At 39.2% G+C, this 20,027-nt stretch overlaps 1 protein-coding gene across 1 annotated transcript in view; it reads right to left on the reverse strand.

The window, feature by feature from the left end:
- Window positions 1-12,462: 12,462 nt before the first annotated feature.
- Window positions 12,463-20,027, reverse strand: part of LRRC1 (leucine rich repeat containing 1) — a gene marked incomplete at its 5' end in the record, with an annotated part of 70,023 nt that continues 62,458 nt past the window's right edge. Inside the window, 4 exons of the mRNA XM_082300276.1 lie at window positions 12,463-13,683; window positions 15,543-15,679; window positions 17,201-17,373; window positions 18,276-18,391. Coding sequence (XP_082156402.1) covers window positions 13,525-13,683; window positions 15,543-15,679; window positions 17,201-17,373; window positions 18,276-18,391 — 585 coding nt within the window. The 3' untranslated portion in view covers window positions 12,463-13,524. The remainder of the gene's footprint in view (window positions 13,684-15,542; window positions 15,680-17,200; window positions 17,374-18,275; window positions 18,392-20,027) is intronic.

Genomic DNA, 20,027 nt, shown 5'->3' on the forward strand with positions numbered 1-20,027 from the left:
CCATGGCGAACAGACTTGAAAACAAAGCTTTATTTAAATGATAAATCAGTGAGAAGATGTGTGAAATATTTCTCTCAAATCAAGTTAGCTCCTGGGAATGAGCAAATGAGATGAAGAGGCATGTGGATTGCCAAGGGAGTGACCCCAAATTGAGGTAGAAAATTAAAATTAGACAGCGGTGTTTCAGCCATCAGGTTGCCTTTGCAAAATCACTGGTTTACATTTGTGTTTCTCTCCCAAATCATCCCTTCTGGAGCTTCCCTAACAAGATCTAATGCCAGATCCTACTCTGGGAAATAAGTTATGTTTACCCTTGTTAGCTTTATCACAAAAACAGTAATGTTACATGAAGGACAAGCTCAGAAAGAAAACAAAAAAACCAAAATAACTCAAGGAACTACTCATCAGTCTATTCCTAATGACCACTAGATAAATTTTGGATAATGAAATGCACCTCATCACTGTCTTTACATGAAGATGAGCCCTTTCCACCAGCAATGCTAATACCAAGACTCCCCATTTGACTGCACACAGTAATGGTTACCTGGAAAAGAATTATAATGGATAAGTGGCCTGATTAATCAAAAACCTTGCCTATCAGTTACACGAGCACTGAAAATCTAGCTCCCACTCTGAACACCAGCAGACATGCCCCTGGAGAGCCCAGCCCAGAGTAAAATGGTGCTACCCTTCAATGGGTATTTTTCTTCAGTAGAAAAATGGTGCTGCCCTACTGGCACATGCAAGACTTGTCACCACTGCTTTGAAACCATGGACTGAACAAAGACTCAGCTCAGTGCCCACCTGCATGTACCTTCGACTTGACCTCACAATACCAAAGCTGGATATATAAAGTGAGATGCATGGCTACAAGGAAAGTGGGCTTTGTTGGGGTTTTTTAATGGGAAATTCTTTTTCCATATAAGCCATGGGGAGCAAGGACAACCCTCAGCTTACTCTCTTTAAGGTAAACCTCATGATACCTGCCATGCAATGTGCCCACTTCTTTGCATCTTTTATAAACTGCCTCACACAAGAGGGCTTCCCCCACAGACACAGGGCCTACCCCACAGACATGCAGAGCACCCCAGCAGCAAGCACAGCCCATGCAGCAGTTCCAAACCTTCAGCGGGGGCTGCGGCACATCCAGCACCTGCAGCTCCTCCGGGATGCGGCTGCTCTCGCTGGGGAAGCTGCCTGCTGCTGAGACAGGTGGCTGCACCTTAGTGCTGGATCCTGGAAGAGTCTTCCCTTTCATTGCCAACTTGTGCTTTTCCTGAAGCATTTTTCTGGTATTTCTTTGATCTCGCATGCTATCATTGCTATCAAAAAGGCTGCCCGAAAACTTGGAAATAGGTTCCTGAGGGTTAAAGATAAAAAAGGTAAACATAGCAACAGCAAGGAGAATCTGAAACACAGACCTTACCCATGCTAACATGAATTTCTTCCTCACTCTCACATTGCTGTATGATAGAATTTGTTTCACTGAATACAAAACTGGAACTTTACAGCAAACACACAAGGATTTCTTTTAGCATTATTTCTCTGGGCATGTTTTGCCCTCGAGACTGGGGTTGAAACTGTGAGAACAGGGAGAGGACAGGGATTTGTACAGCCTCTCCCTGGCATGCACAAGCACACATAACACACATATATCCATATGTGCATAAATCCTACAATGCCCTGTGAAAGTGACAGAGCATGAGAACAAGACTATTTTGGGCAGCCTCTGGCAGCCCCATAGCATGAATCCACTGTTCCAGGGGAAGGAACCACACGCACAAGGCAAAGGAAAGATATTTCCATACAGAAAATAAAACATTTCTCATAGTTCCTCAAAGCTCACATTCCATTTTTGGGAGCATAGGTGTGAGAAGGAAGGCAAACCCCTACCTTCCATCTACACATCTAAGACTTTTTTTCAGTCATTGGATTGACTTTAGTTGCAAATGGCAGTGAGTGGAGACCTGCAAACCTAAGTGATTTAGGAGTCCTCTGGAAATGGAACCTCAAAGGTGATGCATACTAAAGCCTACTTTGAAGCCTGGCTCTAGGATGAACCTACTCTGAGATGCAGTGAGGAGCTCACAATGTCACCCTATGCTTAGATAAACCACAAGGGCTTGAAAAGAGAAATACACAATTCAAATACATTCACTAAACAATTAAAGCTTCAGACAAGTTGACTGCAAAATGTAGTGATGTTTTCCAGCTATCAGCTATTCCTGGCGAAGGGTTAAACAAAATTCAGACACAATGCTCAAATTCTGTTCACATTTTATGAATGCTTTATTTATATTTAGCTGATTTTTGCTCCCTAATCTGATGGGTTAAGGTCAAATCAGATCTTCATATTGCCCAAATCCTTCTATCTTCTCTTGGCAGTAAAATGATGCAGCAAACACACACCAACACCTCTGAAAATAAGCCCCATATGTGTTTTTCTAATCTTGGAAGTTTAATACCAGAAATAAAAAGCAGTGGCATTACCTTGAACAGCTGTTGAGAACCCCAATGGACACTTTATTTTTCATCTATATTGGTGCTTTCCCACAATCTCTTTTTGGCTGGGATGGAAAGAAGCATTGCCAACCCCAGGGAAAGCATAAAAGGCACGATTGCTTCCTATTTTCACTTAAAAGGAAATTTGCTTAGCTTTAACTCACATAAAACATTCATTACCTTTCTTCTCTTGAGAGAGATTCCTCTTTATGGTGCCAGGCTAACCAACCTGGAGATGGCTCAGTGCTGTGGGTGCCAGGGAGGAAGGCCATGAGCAAGAGCCAGAACTGTGGGCTGGAAGAGGGGGCACACCAGGAGCCCTCACAGGGGCTAGGAAGGAAAGAGAGGAAGAGGAGCAGGAGCCCCAGTTCCTCCCTCATCTCCCAGCAAACATCAGGAAGGATGGTGAGCAATGCCCTGAGAGGGAAAGGCTGCAAAAGTGCAATCACAACCTCCTTTCCCAGGCTAGGACCAGGAGGTCAGCCAGGCTGCTGCATAGGTGACAGACACCTGCCAGGCACAGGCTGGAGAAACTACAGCAGGCAGGGGCTCACAGACATCAGCACCCTGGAAGGGCACCACCCAAAACGTGCAGCAGAGTAGCACTGCAACCTCTCCTTTCTACCATCCAGGCCCAGGGAGACGCTGAGCCCCAAGTACTGCCAACAACCTACTCACCTGAAAGAGATGGAGGGAGGCTGCTAACCACAGATCTAAGTAGGAGTAAAGTAAAAAACGTGTCTCAGCGTTGCTCAGGTTACTCATCTTAACCTGCAAGTTGAACTGTACTCTTGAGGGTTGGATGGATTAATTGCAAGCAAAGTAAAGGAATAAAACATTGAACTCTGCACCATCTGCACAAGCAAGGACATGAGAGTACAAGCAATGCACAGACCTGAAGTGCTCTGTTCCATAGCACTGTGAGCAGCCATAGCCTCTTCATAGATACACATTGTCTCCCCCCATTTCAAGACTACTTACATCATCAGGATCCTCGAGTTCCTCTGCTTCTTGCTCAGGACTGATCCTTCCTTCTCTCCATTTTCCAATAGCAGAGCTGAATTTGTGCAGGTTACCACCATGAAAACCTTCCTTTCCCTTCAACGAGGCCCAGCGAGAGCCCTGGGAGCTCCAGTTATGGCCACTGTACAGTTTAGGAGACTTGGGAAGCCATTTAATAGAGTCCTGAGGGGGAAGAGGACATAAAAAAAAAAAAAAAAGGCAATTAATAGATTTTAAGAAAGCAATTGAAGTATGTAAGTGCAGAAACTCCCCGGCAAGCTATTTTATATTCTTGCAAATACTGTGTTTCCCTTTTTTTACCTTTAGAGGTACCTTCAGTCCCAGAGAGACACTTTGCCAGTTAATGGGCATTACTGGTGACACAAAGAGCAAGCAAAGGCTGCTGAAAACAGTGGAAGCCTTTAAGGATTTTTAAGAGCATGGGACCGAGCCTACCTTCAGCATCGTAAAGAATAATTAATGATCGACAACAGTCTTCAATAAGTGTACTATTAAGAAAACAAACAAGAGCACTTAGATCTTTAGTGACCATCTCATCTCACAACCTGAGTTAAAAAAACTATTAAGTCACTCCCCTCTTCATTATTCATTAAATAAAATGTCTCTTCATTATTCATTAAATAAAATGTTTCATTTGTTGAATGGTACCAACAGAAAGCACAACACTTAACTGATCTTTTAAGGATTGGTGATTTTCAAAGTGATTATAGTCCAGTTATCCCAAAATATCCATTACTTATTTACATCCAAAATACTCCATCTCTCTCACTCGTACACAGAAGTTTATACATGACAAGTTGTGTCAAGGTTGCCTATGTACCTAAATTTCACTGTATTTTAGAAGTCACTTTTCAAAGTAACTTTTTCTTTGAAGCTTTCTTTTAACCTCACCTCTGCATTTTCTTACAGTGATACAAATCCGATGGCAAAAAGCATCCTGATGCCATACAAATAAGATACATCAATAGAGAAAACAAGCTAACAAAAACAACTTTCAACAAGCTTGTGGTGGGGCAATAAGAAGTACATGGTGACTTACATGTGTTTTAACAGGTATTTGATTCAGATTTAACAGTTCTTTAAGTTTCCATTTTCCTTTTTAAATGCAGAATGTTTATATTCACACACACACAGATTTCTTGCTGCTACCAGCAACCCAGATGTCACCATCTCTATTGGATCTAAAGTTGATAAAGACAAGGAAATAGGACAAGACTGTTCATGCTGGACACACTGATTCATCTTCAGCTGCCAAAGGTCCCCTTGGGATTCTACATTTGCTTTTGGTTTCAGGATGGCTGAAAACACTAGGAAATGGAAATGGACAGTATCTCAGCACCTCACTGGAAAACACCATAGACCTTTCTGTGAGCCTTGAAAAGATGACAACCCCAATGCAGGATTATTTGTACTGTACAAGGAAGGCATGATTGGCTTCTGCAGGAAATTTGCTGTTAAACCACATTTTGAACTGCACTGACACTCAGTGATACCACTATTTGCAGATAAATAGCCCATATTCCTGGTTATTCTAAACCACATTGCTCAGAACACTGGAGGTGATTGCCAATTTAGTTATCAGTGGGAAAGCAGCACAAACAATCACAACACGGCAGTGGCTCCCCTTCCTCCTGACAATTCAAAATGCAAGGCAGGATATCTCCTGATACTTCTTCACGCTCATCTTGAATAAGGAAAACACAGGGTACCCTAAACAGAAACTTTGCTTTCTGTGATTGTTAACTAGGGGGATAGCAATTCTAATCAGATAGATAAACAGTACACTAGGTGAAATTGTTTGCTATTGGCTTGGTCTGTTGTATTTCAGAATAGCTAATGTGACATCTCTCAATGTTCAGGGTATTTCAAGAGACAAATTAAATCCTTGTCAACTTCTAAGCTCATTAGGAAGTCATAAAGCAATTTCACTCTAAAAATAAACATGGGCACAGTGAAGCATTTAACTCCTTCCAAGGAAATGTCTCATCCTTGTTTGACCCTGATCCCTAATCCTAAACAACAGCTTCTCAAACTCAGCCTGCCAAATTCTGTAAGACCGGTAAAAGGCTATTCCCTCAACGTAACAGACAGAGATTTCTAATTAAGCTTATGCTGACAATCCCTTCATCATTTTAGGCATACACTGAACTGCAGTGGCAGCCTCCTGTATGTGCAAGGAGCAAGGTGATGAACATCAGTAGATTTTACATCCCTATGCCCCCTGCAGTTCAGCTGGGAACACAGAGCTACAAGGCACTCCTGCTCCCTGTCTGCCTTCTCCTATGGCAGGATGCTTTTCCTTATGCTGACATACAGCTGAAAATAAATTCAGTACCTGTTTAACACCTGTAACCCAAGAAATTTTAGTCTTTAATATTTTTGATCTACAGCACTACAAAGTAAAACAGAGACAACAGAACAATTTTGGTGAAGAATTTTCACCAGGTCTACACCGTACTGTGGATAGCATTATCTTTATGAAAGTTTCCTAATTTGGTTCTATCAGTAGCAGAAGATGGAATGGAACAACCAGAAATGCCTTTTAGTCAATATTTGCATGTACCTGCTCTATGCAAAACACCACAGGAATTATACTTTCACAAAGTAAAATGGAGAAACCGAGCCAATGAATGCTACTGCTGTGAGTGCAGGCTAATATTACTTTGCAAACAAATCTTAATCCTCAATTGTTTTTTACAGCTTGATCATTTTTGATGAAAGAAATGGGAGAGGGGTGGAAATAAGAAGATAGTGAACTCAGCCCCTCAGTCTGATTTTTCTTACTGGATTTTGTTTTCCCTGCCAAAAATAAAGCCAATTCCTTACTCTGATGTATTAATGAAAATTGCTTTAGATGGGCGACAAGCTTCCATCACCCCTCAAGGTAGTTCAGGTAACAGAAAGTAGATTTGTACTCCAAAAATGAAACTCTCTCAAAAAACTTGCAGTAATTTATTAGCTCATTCCCATTATATTAAATACTATAGGACCACAGTTTGAGACAGGAGGGCTACTGGCAAATATCCTAACATGAAGAAAAAAATAATCAGTTCTCCTCACAGAATTTTACAGACGATAATTGGTCTTCTTACTACACAGGTAGAATTTGGAAGTTCTTTCTTGTGTTTCATATGTGGGGAAGCTAAGACCCAAAAAGATTAAAAACGTGACTGGTTTCAGTCATTAGTAGCAAACACAAAGTGAGATGCACATAGATTTACACTTGCTTAAAAACAGGTGGAATGAAACAAAGAAGGCAAATTCTGTATTTAGGACTTTAAGCTTCATGGGTATGTGGGTGGTGTAACACTGATGTTTTGTAAATGCAGAAGTGTTTTGAGGGAGAAAATATTTACCAGCCCAGCAGTTATTATGTTCCATGGAAACACATTTTTCTTCTCCCTTCACTGTTAATGATCCTCACTGATTGGTAACAGATTGTTTTGCTTCACTTTTTCACCAGCAAGTCAAGTGACGTTTTTACCTCCTTTCAACACGTTTTTCATCTTTTCAAAGGCAGCCTCTTCACAACATAACTACTGCTCTGTATCATATCCCTGTACGTTAAGAGGACAAATTGTTCTCATAAAGCACAAGGTGTCTGTTCTGGTAAGATCTCACTAACAAATGCCCTAGAGAATGCATTTCCTCCAGGAAACAAAGGTGGTAAATGAAAGAGAATCCAAAAGAGCCTAACAATAAAAGCCAAGATATGAAAGCCACCCATGTCTCTGAAGTACCACTGAAACCACATAGGGAAAATGAAGCACCCTGCTTACAGCCACAGCCTGGTCTCCACTGGCAAGTACAAACCAGTTACCTAGAACATTACAATGGTCATACACCTGCTACTACAATTCAACTCAAAACCCCAAACACATATTCTTACCTGTTTTTCTATTTAAAAGATGATTTGCTTAAATAGCACAATTATGGGAAAAAAATGTTTTTAAAGATGCATTTCCTAGAACACTTTTGTGCTTCTAAGTATAACTACACATAACACATTCTACTAATCAAAAACTACTTCGGACTCATTCCCTTTTTAATGTACAAAAGACTGTTTCTAAGAAAGCACTGTGTAATTCACATGAAACAAAAGCTGAACAAAATGCTGCTGAAACAAAGGCATCCTTGAATATACTTTCACTGGAGGAGAGACAACGTAAAAGCTGCCTGAACTGATTATGGAAGCAAGCCTTATACACTTTGCTAGCAGTTAATATATGACTTAATTTCAAACTCAGATATTCAAGTATTAACTATCCTGATAAGATTTTTTAAATTTCCTGAAAATACAATTTTAAAAAATTGCTGTAGGTTATCCTAAAAATATCCACTATGCAAATGCTCTTCAGACTTGGAAGTTTTCTTCCCTTTTGAATGAACAAAAGTCATCAGTAATATTCAAACAAACCTTTTAGCTAGTTAGTTTGGATTTTGTTTTGGTTTTAAGTTGCTTAGTGGAAGTTCATGACACCATTAACAAACTATAAAAAAATTCACTCATTTATAATCATGTCATCATGTAGTGCCCTGTTTAATCTTCCAGAAATATGGGACAATCATATCTCCTATGAGCTACTTCAGGATGATTTAAAGCAGCCCATTTATTTTGGGGTTGAGTAAAACTGGCAAGTTACTGAGAGTGATCATAGAATCAGACTGTTTCCATCATGAGCATATTCCCTTAATTTGCCTGAGTTTGCCTCAGAAGCAAAAGAAGACAGTTTTAGTTGGACACAAAACTAATTAAACGCTTCAAAGTCCTTTCTCCGCATCATACTGGGGGATGCGTACAAACTGAAATCCAAGCTGCTGATGCTTTGGTGGTATTTCCAAGCTCTGTGTGCATGTGTGGATCTTGAGGAAAGTTACTGCAGTCAGCACTGGTCTTCCACAGTGAGAGTTGCTAACATTTGGTGTTTGGCTGTTACCACCAGGTGCACATCAGAGATTTCAGCCAAGACAACATTCCCCAGCAACAGAAGAGCACATCAGAGAAACAGTGTCAAAGGTTACTGTACATCAGGTGTCCACTCCCTGGTGTTAATGCCAAGGGAGGTTTGCTAAATCCCTTCTCTGAAACATCACTGAGGAGCCACAGAGTTCTCTCCATGGACAATAGTGCTGCTGTATTTTCAAGAGAGGTCTTCTCCAGGAAAAAGATCAGCTACTTGTTAAGATCTCAGAGTTAAGGGACTAATAACAACAGTGTTTAGAGGCAAATACCTTGAACAGGTTACAAATTTAAAACCAGACTGCCATGAACCCTTGCTCCTCAAGTTAGCACACAGTCCAGCTACACTTATTGAGCTCCATCCTCAAAGCCCTCTGCTCTGGCAGAACCCATGACTGACCAGCCCATTGCCACAAGAACTGTGTAAGTGGGAATAAAACAAACACTGTCTCCAACACCCACCAGAAGAGGAGACAGGACGGCTCCTGCAAAGCAGCTCAGAGAGTTGTCCTCAAATCAGGCATGTGCTACCCACATCAAAAAAAAAAAAAAAAAAAAAAATCAAAAAAAAAAAATCACATTCTTCATTCAGCTAGTGGAATAATGATTACAATCCTGACTTTATAATAAAAGAGGGAGGCACTGTTCCTCTGAAAATTTCACAATTGCTTCAGAAGAAAGGGAACACCCAAAACAATTACTGGTAGTCAAGATCAGACAGCTTTTGTCATATTCCCTGACAGCAACCCAAGCACAGAAACAGATTTGTGTGTTTGTCGGAGACTGAAGATGGGAAACACTCTTATCAAGTCAATTGAAAAACTAATTTTATTTTCTGGAGTCAAGGCAAAGAATGGTGGTGAATTCTCCACAACAAAAGGTCTAGATACTTCTGATAAAGTGTACTTCTGTCTCAGTGGGAGGCGGACATTTACAGCAAACCTGGATAGTATCAACCAATATACTAAAAAATGCCCTTTTAATAAAACTTAATTCCTGGCATCACTACTCTCTCTTAAAAGCTGAAATTATGAGCTGCAAGTAGTGAAACCTGTTAAGCAGCTAATCAGCAAAAAGCTGCTCACACAGCACTAGTAAAGCATCAGTGCTAGACAAGCAGCAGGCCAAGCAGGACACAAACAAGTCACTTGCTGGAAAGAACAGCACCATGCAAGTTTCCAGTACACGCTTTCCTACAATACGCTGATTATCAAAAATATGGCATTTAAGCCAGAAAAACAATCTCAACACATAAATTACATGGAAGTTGTGGGAAAAGCCTGGAGCAACACACAAAGGATGGAAAAATCCATTGCTACACTAACTACAATAGCACAGGTGTGCCCTTTTTCTTCCTATTCTTTTAAGGCTAGGAATTGTGACTTTGAATAAAGAGAACTTGCATGCAGTACCTGGCAGGTTAATATTAAATCCACTCGACCAGTACGGTGAGTTGATTTTCCCCAGTTACCTGTTTATAGCTAATAAAACAGCATGCAAATTTTGTAGCTTCTTTGCATTAAACCCACCTCTCAAAAGATTTACAAAGTAGGAAAAGTTTATAGAGAAAAAATTCATAACCATATTCACTACTCAGGCTCCTCACAGCATCAGCAAGAGAAAAAAAACCCAGAGACTGGGAAGATAGGGCTTGTGCTTTCAAGGACAGACATTGCTTCATCAGAACATGTGTCATCAGCTTTTTCTGGCTATAAAACACAGTTAAAACTGCCTGGAATGTTATCAACACTGTTGGGAGAAGTGTACCTATAACCACTCTATAAAATGGCATATACATCGATCACTCGAGATCAGAGAGACTTCTGAAGTCTAAGCTGATGGAGGTTTGATCAAGTGGAATGACATGCAAGTTGCTCTGAACCAGCATTAGGAGAGAGAGGGTAGCCACTTGTCTCTGCACAGCGAGTATCCAAGCATCTTGTCAGCCCTGAAAAGCAATACTTTATCTGCTATTATTCCATACCACCAGCAGCTGTTCCCATACCTCAGGGTGTAGCCTGGAAATTACACTTACTGCCAGACTCAAACACTACACTACCTTGTATACACTGTTCAACTACCTGCAGCAGAGCAGAATTTCAAATTGCCTCACCAAAAAGTATAAACAAAAGACATTAACGAGATACAGTGCTACGCAGTGTTAGTGTAGAAGACTGAAAACACACCTCCTTTATCTCTCCCCAGACACTGACTGAAAAAACATAATAAAAATCCAGACTTCCACTACACAAGTTAACAAAGTGAAGACAGATGGCAGTGAAAAGCAAGGAAACGCCAACATTCCTCGGGGGATAGTAGCTGGTTGGTCTGATGAAGGACCAGCTCCTCTAACCTCTCATTAAGTAATTGCTGGATTCTAGTCTGAGCTCAATTTATTTTCTTTTACAACTGAGTGGAGGCAAACATTTTCAATATGCATTTCATACCACCCATCTTTGGCTGAGATGACCACAAGAAATGATACCAGCCACCCTTGGGTACAGGAATGTGAAACCATCCCAAATGAAGGCAACCAGCCTGGATCACCCACTTATTTATCTGTAGTCAGAGAAACCACAACAAATATTCCTTCCACTATTAAAATTTTTTTTAAAAATCACCGAAGTAAAAAATATTGACTGCTGACCAGTTACTTTGCGTCAAAGTGGATGCAGCAAGTAGTGCTTGTCTTGTGGTGAGTTTGTGGGCTGCAGCAGTCTCCACGAGCCTGCTGAATTTACAAAAAGGAACTGCCGAGCGACACAGAGCATATCACAGCACTGGGACAAGACTTACATCATGTTCTGACTGCAGCAGGAGGTGCACAAGGGCAGTTAATTATTTTCATCTGGTGGCATGTCAGGCAAGGGCCCAAATCCAGGCTTTACGCATTCATCTTGTTGATGGAGCAGACACTAAAAACTAAACAAACCACGGCCTCCAAATGAAAAATTGGCCTCACGGAGACTTGCTGCCTTTGGCTCTTTTAGGAACTGTCTTTTTTAGGAATTCTTTTTTTCATCTCAAATGGGTTTGTTGCGGTTTACTTGGACTCTGGGTACAGGGTTTCCCGTATTTTTAAACTTTCGTTGTGCCAATTCCAGTAAGTACTTTACAAAGAAAATTCTACCCAAGGTTGGAGTGAGCTGTACCAAAACCTGATTTTCTTTTTGGTTTTATTTTAACAGCAGCTTACCAAGAATAACCAGGAGAACTCTCCTCTGGGAAGAATGAAACAGCACTACCACTGAACTGACCTAACACCTACAAACCTCCAGCACGCTCCTGCAAAGAAACCATGTCTTGAAGCTTAAATGAGGAATCTTTGGGATGAGAAATGAAAACTAATGCATTGTACCAGGTTAGATTTGAATACTTGCAGTTGGCTTGAAACACCTACTTGCTCAGTATCAAAAAGAGAGCAGTGCCTTTTGTAAAAGCTTCAAATGAAAATTCAAAGAGTTAAACTAAAAAATTATCACATATTGCAGGTATTAATTTGAACACAAGTTATTATGACTTCCCCGATCTCCTCCTTTTCCATCTTCTCCTACATATCCTCATACAACCAACATTTACTGGAAAAAACATTCAGTAGAAGAAAGGGCATCATTAGCCACACAAAACTTCAGGTCTTTCATTTTGTTGAAATTTGGGTTCATTGCATTATCTAACACTAAATATATGACATTTTTGCTCTGCACCTCAAGTCCCTCACTGAACCAGTCAGTGGTCTTTGTTAGCTCATGGCATGTACAGAACCCAGAGACATCAACATCAGTCTTTATCAGGCTTTTGCAAAATTGTTATTTACTGAATTCAATTCAGTTAATACTTACCTTTATAAACAAACCAGAACCCACAGATTTAATAAGACCTTGAAAGCAGCATTGGACAACTGAAGTGCAACACAGTAACAGTGACAGCATTCATTCATAGATACTTTAATTGCTGGTTTAATGATACATCACATCTACTGAAGCTTTTAAAGATGTTTTTATTATGGTTTTATAAATTTTTATAAAACCACCAAAGCACTTTAAAGAATCATGCTTTCTTGTGTAATACATAAAACTAATTTCATACTGTGCTTCTGAAAGTCTATCATGCTGTTTTCCAAGTTATCTTACAGATGGCACATATAAGAAAAAAACAATGGAAGCATGAATTTCTAGTGACTGCAATGCAACAAGGCATCCAAACCAAGATGTTTCATTACAACTAAGTTAAAGTGTGAGTGCATTATGTAATGAACATTAGCAGTTTGGTCATTTAATCTTAATTCTGTTTACAACAAAACTAACATTTGTGCTTCACAACCTAAGATCCCATAATACAAACATAAGTTCTCTGCTGTAAAATTCCCAACAAATTACTGTCCAGAAAGAAAAACATATCTAAAGCAAGAGACCAAATCTACTCACTTTCCTCAAGAATTTCTATATTTAAGACTAATATGACATACCAGACACAATAAGGCACAATGGGTGGTACAAACAAATGAATACAGTTGTCCATGAAACGTGTTCTCTTCCACAAATACTAAAATATGTACCGCTCAAGATAAATTTTCTCTTAAAAATGAAATACATCATCTTGTTATGAAAGTCCTATACAAAAATTTAAAATTTACACCATCTGAGCTGCCAAAAAATAAAAAAATGTACCGATTTCCCACAAAACTATATTTCTCACCAGCACATCCAGCCACTGGGAGGAAGGTATCCCAGCACTCTGGAAAAGAAAAGCATTATTTCCCCTGTGTTTAAGACAAAAATATTGTATTCTGCATACAGTAGTGTATTAAACTTAAAAAAGCCTAGGACTATTAAAATTACAATATTGATTTGGAAATTATTGGTTCACTGCCTGGATGAAATAAGGCACTTTCTTCCAGCGGGCCGCACTTTTCATGTGTATGGAGACGATGAATCAGGTTCTGGTTAAAAACAAAAAGGGGTTCAGTGAGGTCCCAGAAGACGACAGGAACATTTAAACAGCAGGGGAAGACACAGGAGGTAAAACCTGGAGATGAAACTCTACACAGAAGTGGTCACTCTGTCAATGGCATTATTGACCTCGTTTTTGTTTGAATCCAGTCCTTTAGCAGCATTCATATCATTCCGTAAATTCTCCACTGTCTTTTTCATGTTCTTTAATTCTCCAGGGTGTGGAGTGGCTCGCCTTAGAAGTGTTCTCTAAAAATAAACAGCGCAATAAGTGGTTTTGCCTTTGTCTCTCTGCAAAAACAACATACACTTTCAAGGCTTCAGCATTCAAATACCAAATATTAAGTATCAATTTTTTTCCATTCTTTCCCCCCCCTTTTTCCTTTTCAAACTACGATGCTCTGTGATGAACATCACTTTAAAAGCTACTTGTTTATGAAGACAGGGAAGGAGGTTTTAAGAAGTCTCTAAAAGCAAATTTTGTCCTCTTTTGGACTACTGATCTGAAAGCCGCTCAAGTGAACTCCAATTACAAGTTATGAAGTGAAGATTCTTTCGTAACTATACTTGGGGATTTTTTTTCTCCCCAAAAGCATGCAAATGATTTAAGATCACACTTCAAACATAAAACATCCATCTGATTTTGAAAGACTCTCACAAGATCTCTTTACAGTTTTAGATGGTGTTTGTGTGGAGCTCCATTTGCCTTTCGGCCTCACCACATAGTCTGGTTCTCTAGTCAGTTGAGAACAAGCATTTTGAGAGGAAGAGGGAGTATTTCTCTCCCACCTTAGACACAGGCATGTCTATCATTGTGCCGAAACCTTTACACGGAAAACAAAAATTTACAACAACTCCAATTAGCATCCAGGCTGGAGACCAACAGAACACCACAAATACAATATATGTGTAATACAGGTATACATGCACTTACTTTTTAGTGGCATGCATGTAAACTGTGCAGAGTACAGCAGAACTGATGACCCATAAGTGGGTGCTTTGGTCAAGACTGCTTCAGAAATCTGCCCTTCCCTCTCCTCAGAAAGATCATAAACTTTTTTCCCCTAGAAAGGTTCTTGCCTCAAATCAGGCTGTAATACCAGGACTGAAAGCAGTTATCTTCAACACCTGAGCCCTCACTACTGCATGGACATTCTCAGGTTGGCACAGCTGTTAAGCAGCATCATTCTGAACTCCCTATCAGTCTGTGAACCATGCCTGTTAAGAGATATTTTGTTTCTGCTGCTTTGGAGTAAGCAACTACCTTACTTTTTCATTTCCATACTAAAGTAGGAGTTTTTATAGTCACTTTTTAAACTAAAACAATCCAGACAGTGCCCTGAAGTATCTCAAGCTGAAATCTAATGAGGACCACCAGCAACTTTTTAGAGCATCAGAGAAGCACATTAAAAATGTGACTGAAGCAGTCTTAATCTTTACAGAGAGTTTTAATTGTTAATAAAAGCTAGTAGAACTACAGATCATGTTGTGTTTTGATCTTCAGGACATGCAGAGCCGAACTTAATGGAGAGGTCTTATAAGTACAGTGACAGATGTTCCCACATCCTCTGTTTAAGTGGGAAACTAATAAGCAACATTCCTGCTGTTTATGGACACTATGGTTGTTTCAATGCAAATGGTGGAGTTAAAAAAAAAAAAAAAATAATAACGAGAGAGAGCAAGAAAGAGACTAGAAACAGAAATTAGAAAGACAAACAATAGCAAGCTTAATGGAGACACATGCCAGAGTGCTGGAATCCTAAATTAGACCCTATATACTTTCAGGCAGTAAAACTTTACAGATGCACAGAAAGATCCTATCTTCTTTCTGGAAAGAAAACATCCTGAGCAGACAGAGGAAAACAAAGCAAAACAGAAGACTGCCCTGCATCAGAATATAAAAGTTATATTCAAAGCAGAAAAAACAAAGGCATTTAAAGTCAACATAAAAAGCTGCAGCAGCCAACATGAACAGTTTCTTCTCCAAATGTACACACAAAGCATGTAGTTCAAGCTGAAACATTTACAGCAAGAATGCTCAGAGACTTTTTGTACTTTTGCATTAATGTCACAGTGTCTGGAGGTATGCAAAGGCTTGGAAAACATACCATTTCATTTTCCTCTTCATCTTTTTCATCTTCTAAGAAGCGAATTGCACTGACTCTATTCACTGCCCGCTCGTTCCATGTTTCATCTGACATTTCATTTACCAAACTCTCCAGTGCACCACATCGTGGTAGGTTATCTGTTAGAACAGGAAAATGTAACTCAAGACTCACAACAACATGCACATGAAGTCACACAATCAACATGCTATACTGTTCATAATTGCAATAACTGAACGATCACTTATTCAAGACTTACAAGTGGCGATTTCTTCAGCAGTAGTTTTTGGAAGAAAACAGAACTAGCATTAGTTTTCTTTTATCAAGTATATACACAATAGTTTCTGTATAAATTAGGTATTTCTGTATTTGAACTGACTATATAATTTAATAGACGTGCCACTATACCTGCTTTTCTTGTGGAATATGGCTGCTAGCTGACATTAGCCAGTTCCCTAAATGGCATTCCATAACATAGGATCATTGTTTTTACTAACCTCATCCTTTCAGTATTGCTAGGCATACACATCCAACAATCTGAACTCCAAGCCTTCTACCCTTGAAGCCAAGAGATTCATCTGGAGAGGAGGAAATCTAATTTCTAGTAGTACAGCCTTTAGAGGAAGTCAAATCGACCTCACTCTTCTTGAACTAGCCTTATCTTCTCAAATTGCAAAGGGGTTAATTCATTTATTTATTTTAATTCTTAATTATTCTTAAAATCCAGAAGCTGAAAACAGAGACATTCCAGAGACATTCCTACAACTCCTACTGCTTTAATGGTTTCTATTTGCTCCAGCCATATACAATTGAAACACTGGAATTAAGTCTGGGTACCTACAATACAAATACCCACAGCTGAACTTTTCTCTTCAGGCCCCTTTGTACTCAGTGGAGTAGAATCCACACAATTTTCTTTTAAAAGTCCATTCTTGGATGGGATAAATTACTCTCCAGTCATTACAGCAGAGATTTAAATATTAGCTCAGATGAATCCCCTTGAATGCTCACACACAGCTTTAAAAGCTTGAGGACAAAAAATATTCAGAAGTTACTGGAGCAGCAACACAGCCAACAAAAGAGTTTATGGTTCCACCTGACCCAGAGGCAAGTTTCAGCATGAAAGGGAAAAGCAACTTATACTGCAATTCTACACTTGTTAATAAATATAATAAAGTTACTGTACAGCACCTTTGCTTGAAAGAAAATTAGTTTGCTACAAAGTAAAAATTCTACTGTTTACTATTAGCTATGCAATTTATTTTGCTGGTGAAGAGATTGCAGTTGGAAAGCCACCATTTAACCATATATATATATCTTTAAGATGTATAATCAATGTACACAAATATGGACACCACTACTTAGCCCACTGGCAAGCCTCAGAATAGTGGTATGAGTAACTCTTTTTCTTACAGATCTGCATTTTATTTATTGTAGCTGCCGTCATTGTATTTTCAGTAACACTCAGTGCCAAGTTTTCAAGTCTTCTGAAGACTAGTAGGATAACAGAAAAATCTAAGTTTAATGTTGAAAATTCAACCATAACTTTGCTACTTTACTCACTAGAGATTATGCATACTTTACAAAACTTTATGGGACAACTCAGTAAACAAAGAAATAATACTTCTATACGTAATGAAAAGCTGACTCTAGGCACTTACCTTGGCAACCAGGCTCAGAAGGCATTTGAGGAAGTAATACACATGTTAAAATCTTTTCTCCTGTTTCAGGGTCTGTGTCAGTCTGAAATGTCAGCAGAGGTTGGGACTGGTTATCAGACAACCACAAAGCCTTCAGCTTTAAGGTAGTCAGTGAAATGGGAAGATACGTCAGCCTAGTTCAAAAAAGCAAAGTAAAAATGTCAGGACACTCTCTAGGAGACTCAATAGACGGTCGTGAAGGCAACTCAAGTATACATCACTGAGTTGGAACAAACAGGATTGAATTTAATGCCTCTAACAGAAGGCATTGCAGCAGTCACCAATTCCAACTACTCCATTCTTTAAAAAAAAAAAAAAATCTGCAGCTGAACTTTATACCATAATCCTCTGAAGCTCTGAACAACAGGTAAAACTACACTGAGCTTCCTCTACTGCAGTAAAGTGCCCTGGAAGGCAGACAGCTGCTTCCTGTCAGGAGCCTTACATGTAAACAGTGGCCAGAACAGAAATATGCAAGTGCCTGTGAGACAATTATATTGCATAGATGAGACGCCCTTCGCTATTCCTCCATTTTGGCTTTTTTTTTTTCATTTAACTTCCTACTAACTGAACTAATTTGCTGGTTTATGCTTTAATGCACTCGTTTTGCATGTTGATGTTTGAAGCACTAAGAGTCATGAGAAGCTGCAAGGTCAAAGTGGCTTTCCTTGTTACTCACACTGTATCACGAAGATAAAACACTTAATATTAGTGCCACTTGACATGGCTTGGTAGCTTCACCTGAAGCTCTATCCACTGCCTATATTCTCAGAAATATACAAATCCAGAGGGTTGTTTTTTTAAATCCAATCTCTTCTTCAGGGTCAAAGTAATCCAAAAATCACACTCATGACAACACACAATTCATGCTACTTTTGGCCCAGGGGGATGACTACTTCAACAATTTCAACAGTAACACTAACATGAATGTCATAACTGGTTTTTTATTACTCAGTTCTTAGACATACTATCTTTTGCTATCAGAAAAAATTAAGTAAATACAGCAAAAGAACATGAAAATACAAAAATCTCTTGCCTGTTTCCAGCAACATCCAGGACATGAAGTTCAGTGGCCTGTGAAATTTCAGAGGGAATTCGAGATAATCTGTTGTCACGTACAGAAAAGACGTTAAGACTGCAGCAGCCCCCAACCTACATTTGAGAAGAGGGGGGGAAAAAAAAAAGCAAGTCTGGTTTTGTTGCAGTACCATAGCATAACAAAAGCATGCAGTACGGGTCACAGAGTGTGTCACAGCACATTCAAGTTACAATGCCTGCCAGACACTTCCCCCAGAGGTACAGACTGCAAACAAGTGTTAGTTTAGAAGAAGTCTGACCTGAAGCAAGTCTGTTGGGGCAGTCTCTGGAACACCTGTATCTGCAAATAATGGATATCTTTACATATAGGTCACACTCTAGCTACCTTTCAGAGCCTTCCGCACCCAGAAGAAACCAGTAACCACACAGAAGCTACTCTGTGCCCAACATTCACAAAACACCCTACAGTCAACTTTTTCTAGCTCTACGTTTTACATGTTAATTCTTTCTTTCCTCATGGCAACTTTATATCCAGGCAAGCGCAATGGGGCTTGAAGCAAGGCAAAATGCTAAATACACCTATCGACTCCCAAAATTTATTGAGTCCACAAAGATTAATGAAAAGTTCACTAGAAGCAGAAGACTTGGTAAAATCTTTAATGCCCTGATTCATTAGAAGCACCCAATTTCAACATGATTCCCACATGAAATGGCCTTCTTTAATCTATTTTAATCTAATATCTTCTGTCTCTATCAATTTACCCAAATATAAGCACTTGCATTCTCAAGCTAATTAGTTTTTTGGGTGCAAAAGATGGGATTTTTCAGTTTTACCTTTAAAAATCTATATTTTGCACCAAAAGTAGCTGTTTTCAGAAAAATAAACCCTCCACATTTGATTAAAAAACCCTCATTCCAACTTTATGTTCCAGAGGGAACTACTTTAAACAGGAAGATAATCAGTTCTAGGAACTCAAAAGCTGCCTCAAGTAACTCTTTGTTCCTATTAACAAAGGAAACTCATCTTTGTTTGCTTATCATACAGAGTTTCAAAAAGCCTTGTTGTTTGTTTGCCAGTTCCAAAACCCACCATAAGAAGGGGAAAAAAGATTTCTCTTCTCTTACTGCAAGTATTAGAGGCAAAATATCCTAATGCCATTTGAAGATTTCAATTTAAGTGGACTTAGAATCTAACTATAGATTCCAAACTAAACACAGTGGAACAACTCCGTTCAAAAATTAGAGGACTTCTATAGTGACATACATCTAAGAAGGTTCTCCCCTCACACTATAGCAAGTATGTAACTATACCTTGGCCAGATGTCCCCAAAACTAAGCTGAAATTATTGTATTCTTGTCAACTGTCAGTTGTGCCTTTGCAAAACCTAACCCAAGACTGAGATTATAGACAAACAGTACAAAATATTTTAACTAGTCAAAGTAAAAAGAGTGTTGATTTAGCCTACACTATTTACTAAGCAAAAAGCCACTTTTAAAGGATGCAACTGTGACTTACAAAATAAAACAAAGAAATGGAGCATTTATATCCCACTCACCTTCCTTTGTATGATAAATGCTTTTTAACAGAAGAAAACAGCAATCAGCTGCTCAAGGCTTCTGATTCACAAGCTATTTACAGCACAAAGTTAACGCACTACATTCTTGACAAAAGAGAATCTGTGATATTTCCCTTAAATCACTGCACTCCTAAGATACAGCTATTTCACAAGATTATCAGCTTTCCCAGCCC

The sequence above is a fragment of the Coloeus monedula genome (assembly GCF_965178545.1).
Source record: "Coloeus monedula genome assembly, chromosome: 2".
NCBI classification, from domain to species: domain Eukaryota; kingdom Metazoa; phylum Chordata; class Aves; order Passeriformes; family Corvidae; genus Coloeus; species Coloeus monedula.